Source organism: Acanthisitta chloris, unplaced genomic scaffold, assembly GCF_000695815.1.
Source record: "Acanthisitta chloris isolate BGI_N310 unplaced genomic scaffold, ASM69581v1 scaffold6996, whole genome shotgun sequence".
Classification (NCBI taxonomy): Eukaryota; Metazoa; Chordata; class Aves; order Passeriformes; family Acanthisittidae; genus Acanthisitta; species Acanthisitta chloris.
The window spans coordinates 131-5,909 of NW_008677569.1; the positions used below are offsets into that span (position 1 = coordinate 131).

The 5,779-nt window shown below is 37.7% G+C and overlaps 1 protein-coding gene across 1 annotated transcript; it reads left to right on the top strand.

Moving 5' to 3' along the window:
• Positions 1–1,217: 1,217 nt before the first annotated feature.
• On the top strand, positions 1,218–5,456 carry TNIP2 (TNFAIP3 interacting protein 2; the record flags this gene model as incomplete). The annotated part of the gene is made up of 5 exons (XM_009076555.1): positions 1,218–1,523; positions 3,294–3,377; positions 3,921–4,202; positions 4,560–4,679; positions 5,175–5,456. Coding segments are annotated over 5 exons (1,074 nt in total), but the record flags the coding sequence as incomplete, so codon positions are not given.
• Between the last annotated feature and the right edge of the window lie 323 nt (positions 5,457–5,779).

Consider the following 5,779-nt stretch of genomic DNA (forward strand, 5'->3'; position numbering starts at 1 on the left):
ATTATTGACTGGAGACAGTACTTAGTGAAAATCGTCAGATGCAACAGTTTTGTTCTCTGAGATAATCAACTGATGCCACCAGTTTTTCTATTAACATGTGGCTTGGTTTTTTTTAAAGTGGATTCTTGTATTGACATCAAGGCAGTGTTTTGATACATGGAGAAGTAACTGACAAGTCTGGATTGTGAGAAGACAGATTAGGGAAACTGATATCTTTCTTTAAACAGGAAAAAAAAAAAAAGTCTTAAAACTGCATCCTTCCCATCCACCACAAGTGCTGTTCTGGTTACTGTCACTAAGACTTTCCAATGTTCACTCTGAAATACTTGAAGAATTTTTAAACATTTGTTTCTAGATGAAGCTGCATAATTTCCAAACTGGGAAGTAGTACTTAAAATTGAAACAAGTATTTTTGTCATAAGTAATCTCTTGACCTAATGCTTATACAAAACATTTTCCATATATGACGCTCACCTAAAATAAATTTAAATAAGTTCATGTTTGGAAATTTGTTATAAGAGATGATATTACTGACACTTTGCAGACAGATGACCAGCTTGTGGTATCTGAATATTTTGAAGGCTGATGCTGAATGTCTTTGCTATATAGCAAAGGCAAAGTTTAGTGTTTAGCATGATGCTAAAGAATTTACATGTCAGCAGTAAGAACAAGAGCTATTTCTGTATGTTAGATGTTAATTTAATTCTTTGGAGAAAGAAATATTTTATTTTTCCTTAGTACAGTGGCAGGCAGTGAATACACTTCACTGGTTTTTTATAAGATGACTTTACAGTTCCTTTTTTGTTTTGAGGAAAAGCTCTACTATGTGGTAATTTTGAGTGAAAGACCTGTAAGCATTTCTCAGTCTCCATTGTTATTCCTTTTATGCTACTTTGTGTCTTGTAAGTTCCAGCTTTAGTTTGTTGCTGCTGTGCATCTATTCATAAAATCTTTCTGAACTTTGCTGCTTGTTCCTCCATTCTACTGACTAGTAAGTGCTTGTATAGCTGCCCAAGCAGTTCTTGCTTGATTGATCTGACAGTTCCAAGGTCTTGCGATTATATAGAGATGAATTGGATTTATCTTACTTTTTAAGTACTTGGCAGTGAGTATAGGAGCAATATGGAGTTACTGCAATATGAAATTCAGTCTTAGACATATTTTGGCTTTTGAGTGCACTTTGCTTTTAAATAACTTCCCCTCCCCCTTCTGTTTAGGAAGTACAGAAGTTGAATCAGCAGCTAGAGGAGAAAAACGGAGAGATACAGCAGATGATAAATCAGCCTCCATATGAAAAGGAGAGGGAAATCTTACGACTGCAGAAGACCTTGGCAGAGAGAGAGAAGGCTCAGGCCACCAGTGATGTTTTGTGCCGTTCACTCACTGATGAAACTCACCAACTTCAACGCAAATTAGCATCCACAGCAGAAATGTGTCAACATCTGGCAAAATGTCTAGAAGAGAAGCAAAGAAAAGAGAAGGGGAATTCAGATGACCAGATACCTACTGAAAGATCTAATCAGGTATTCTTAGAGCTGCTATGTGTCTTTAAAGTCTTATTAGATTCTGAGTCGTTAATTACAGTATGATAATTGTAACTGGGGAATAGTGAGAAATATCCCTTTAAACAATTTCATGCAAGGTGTGGAGACTACCATGGCAAGTTCTAAATAATTCCATGTACCAGAAATTTAAGATGGAAGCAGTTGTCTGTCACTTTCACTTTGGCTTTGTAGAGAGGATCTTAAGAATTTCCTACCAACCTCAGCAATTCCACAATTACAATTCTTTCTTGCATGTACAGGAAACAGTACCTTACACTGCCCTGTGCTTCTGTGCAGCACTAGATGGAGCTGTGCTTTTGAAGGTGATCTCTCCTGATTACTTTTTCAAGCATCAAAATCACGAAACATAGATATTTCAAAGTAGTATTTGTATTAAGAGCTGTATAGCATGTGGTCTTCTCAGATCAGGATTTGGCTTTGCAGACGTAATACAAACCTACAAAAAGTTGGTGAGGGAAGAATGAGTCAAGGTGTCTTACCTTTTTTTTTGCTCTGGGATTCCCCTGGCTTCTCAGTGTAAGGCAAAGCTTCTCTCCAGAAGGGATGTTTAAAAAACTTGCTTCACAGTAGGACAGTGGTCAAAATGCTACTGAGGGGGCACAAAGAAACACCTGAATTTTTGGTGTACTTGGCTAATGGCTATCTGGCTTTGCTGCGTCATCACCTCAGCTGAAATTCTTAGAGTAGGTTAGAGGTAGATCACACTGTTCTGTTGTTCCACAAGTTCTGATGGCTGAGAGCCATTAGGTAATTTATTATAACACCATAAGCAAATAGCATTAGAGGTGCTGCCTGGGGTGCTACAGCCATTTCTCACAAAAAGAGAATAATTCTGTCTCATGCTCTTTCTGCGGCAGGGTGGCAGTGCTGTGTTTCACATGGCCACTCATCTGTGCTTTTATGATAAACTCTACACATGCTCACGTCTACTTTGTAAAACATCTCAGAGGGGTTTACAAAGAAAACTTTCTCACATTAAAATTACCTGTAAGAAATAGTTAGGCATTGAATAGATGCAAGAAAAAAGGGCTTTTTAAGGGACTTGAAGCATTTGGTATTATCATATTTTACATGTAGTTTATAGACAGGAAACTTGATTGACTTTGATATATGTAATAAGTAGCTAACCTTGTTCAGTGGGGACTTCCCTGTTGAAGAGGAGAAATTTCAGATGCCATTACTAGCTGATTCTAGGGAATTTTGCACAAAAGTGCTCTATATTACTCATGTACACCGGGGTTTTTTAAGCAGATGTCACAACTGTAAGAAGGAGGTATCATTTTAGTCAATTATTTAGCTAGCAGGGTTTTTTTTTCTCCCTCAGTAATTTCTTCCTACTACTGGCCAAAATTGACAGTAATAACAAACCAAGATGAAGACATATTTGTGTCTTTGTCATGCATTCTCCCACTCCAGACAAGTAGTTTTCCATGTAGTTTGTGTAAACTGTTAAGCTCAGTTGCCTATTTAAAAGCAGTACCGAAGTGCTAAAAATCTGAGTACGTTTTTGCTTTGCTTATTAATCACAAAAGCTGTAGGCTATAGTATTAATATTTAGAAATATACTATATAGAATTAAATGGACTTAGATATAAGTAATTATTTCACTAATAACAAATAGTTTTAGAGGAATTTAAACAAAAAGATTACTTCTAGTTTAACAGTATAGCCAAATAGCATCTGGGATTTTTATGTTAATGTAACACTTATTTTATCTGAAAATTACAGATTTTAGACAATGAAAATTCACTTCAAACTCTTATCTGCAACCTACAAGATGAAAACAGGATGTTAAAACAAAAAGTAGCTCATGTGAGTACTTTCATTTTGTTCCAGATTAAGATTTGATTAAGTATTTTGAATTAGAGTAAGTTTGGAATAGGTAAGGCCTGGTTGATCTAATTCAATGGCAGTTTAATGCAAGAAAATTTTTTTTAGACCTTTCAACATGGCACATAGTTCTTGTTCCCTTAGCTAAGATCAACTTATTGTATTATTTTTAATGCACTGGGCTTTTGTTGTTAAAAATGCAATGCAGAAGGAAACTTTCATGTTCCTTGCATGCATCAGTATTGCACACAGGAGAACAGCACTAGGGCCCAGGGTGACCACCAGCCCTTCCCATTGCACATTGTTAAGCACTGTCCCGTTGGACTGGGATGTGGGGAACGCTGCCCGTGCCTCGCAGCATGATAATCTCTGCTCTCCTGTACAGAGGCTTATCCACACTCAGCAGCTGAGTCAGCATGTTGTCTTACCTTCCAGAGAATTTTGGTCCTGCACACATAGATGGTCTGTGAAAGTTGGAAGTTTGTGTCTTCCTGTTCTTCATGACTGTCCTGGCTAATCTTTCAGGTGGAAGATTTAAATGCAAAGTGGCAGAAATATGATGCGAGTAGGGATGAGTATGTGAAGCGACTCCACTTGCAGCTGAAGGAGATGAAGTCACAGCTGGAGCAGCAGCATGGTGTAACTCCAGCACAGACAAATCCTGACCTGATGCACAAGGAGATATTCCGGTTGAACAAGCTACTGGAAGAAAAAATGAATGAATGTGTAAAAACCAAGAGAGAACTAGAAGACATGAAGAGAACTAGTGAAGGGGATAATGAGCGCATACAAATGCTGGAGCAACAGGTCATTAAGTTTCTTTTTCCTAGAGACAGGAATTCTTAAGTTTCTTCCCAGACCACTGAAGGGGGAAAAATGGATTTATTTTTTGGACATTTACCACTTGACTGGCCACATTTGGCTATACAGATACTTAACAACACAGATTTAAACACAGACTTAACCCCATACAGTTCTGCTGGATGTAACACAAAATACAAAAGATCTGTAAAGAAATACAAATACCTTTGAAGTACAGATTTGATATAGAAGATAATACTGAGATTCTGGGAGTAAATAATAAAGGAATCCCAGCCTCAGCTTTTCAATGTAACCTGCCAATGCTCTAATTTATAAAGTATTAACATAATAATTCTTTTTCAGGTCCTGGTTTATAAAGATGATTTCACGTCTGAGAGATCAGACAGAGAAAGAGCACAGAGTAAAATACAAGAACTTCAAGCAGAAGTTGCATGTCTGCAACACCAGCTAGCGAGAAGACAGGTAAGAAAGCAGCAAGCTACTTTTTCAATTCAAGCATGTCAGCAGGATTCAGGACTAAAATATACTTTTAAATGTATTTTAAATGTATCTTAGTCCTTCTAAAACCATTTCAATGTAGTGCAGCTATCAAAAACTTAGATTATTTCCTAGTCAGTTCTAGTGGAGGTGCTTCCTAGTACATATTTGATACCCCACTTGAGTCCATTTTCCTTCTATTTTTGGATCAACATAGTAAGTGTGAATTCTTAGAAGGAGGAGAGCAGCCATGACTCTTGCAGCAGTGACACCTCTAAGTAGCACGCTGGCTGTATTCCAGGTTTTCTACAAGCCTCTTTACGACTCTATTAACAACACTGCAAAAACTGATTAATATTTTGTTTACAAATCACCTGATAAATACTTGAGCAGTATTTCAGATAAAGGTGATAAAATACCACCTGTTAACAAATGTATTTTCACTGAATCTTTTTCAAGAGCTCTTCCTTCTCTTCCTAGGACTCAAGAGACACAAGTAGTCATTTCAGAGTTCACGCTGGGAACCAAAATCAATTGTATGTGCCAACAAACATTGAACATCTACAAGGCAATAGCCCAGGCCGAACAGGCATGAGAAGAACATCTTCACAGTCTGAACAAGCTTCTCCTCCTGTGGACAATGGAAACCCAGGGCCTGAAGGCAGGGCACAGGGTGAACTCAGATGCCCTCACTGCATGAGGTTTTTCAGTGATGAACTCGGTGATGAATTCCTCAAGCACGTTGCTGAATGTTGTCAGTGACCATGGGATGTTAAGGGGTTAAGTCAATCACTACTTTATAGACATAAAACCTGGCTCTATCCATATCTCCTGGAGTCCTAAAAATGGAGTAATTAAAATGAAAAGCTCTCAGGAATTAGGAGGATGAACAATATCTACCTCTTGCTTCATTTCACCTTATCTTGGACTCTATGAAAGGCTTCAAGAGAAAGCAAAGTGTTTTTCTGGAGAAGTATTTTTGACAGCTATGAGGAAGGCAAGCAAAATGCAAATTCTACTACAAATTAAACTGAAACCTACGGTGGTAGTTTAACTTCAGAGTGCAGCTTGACTCGTATTGGAGT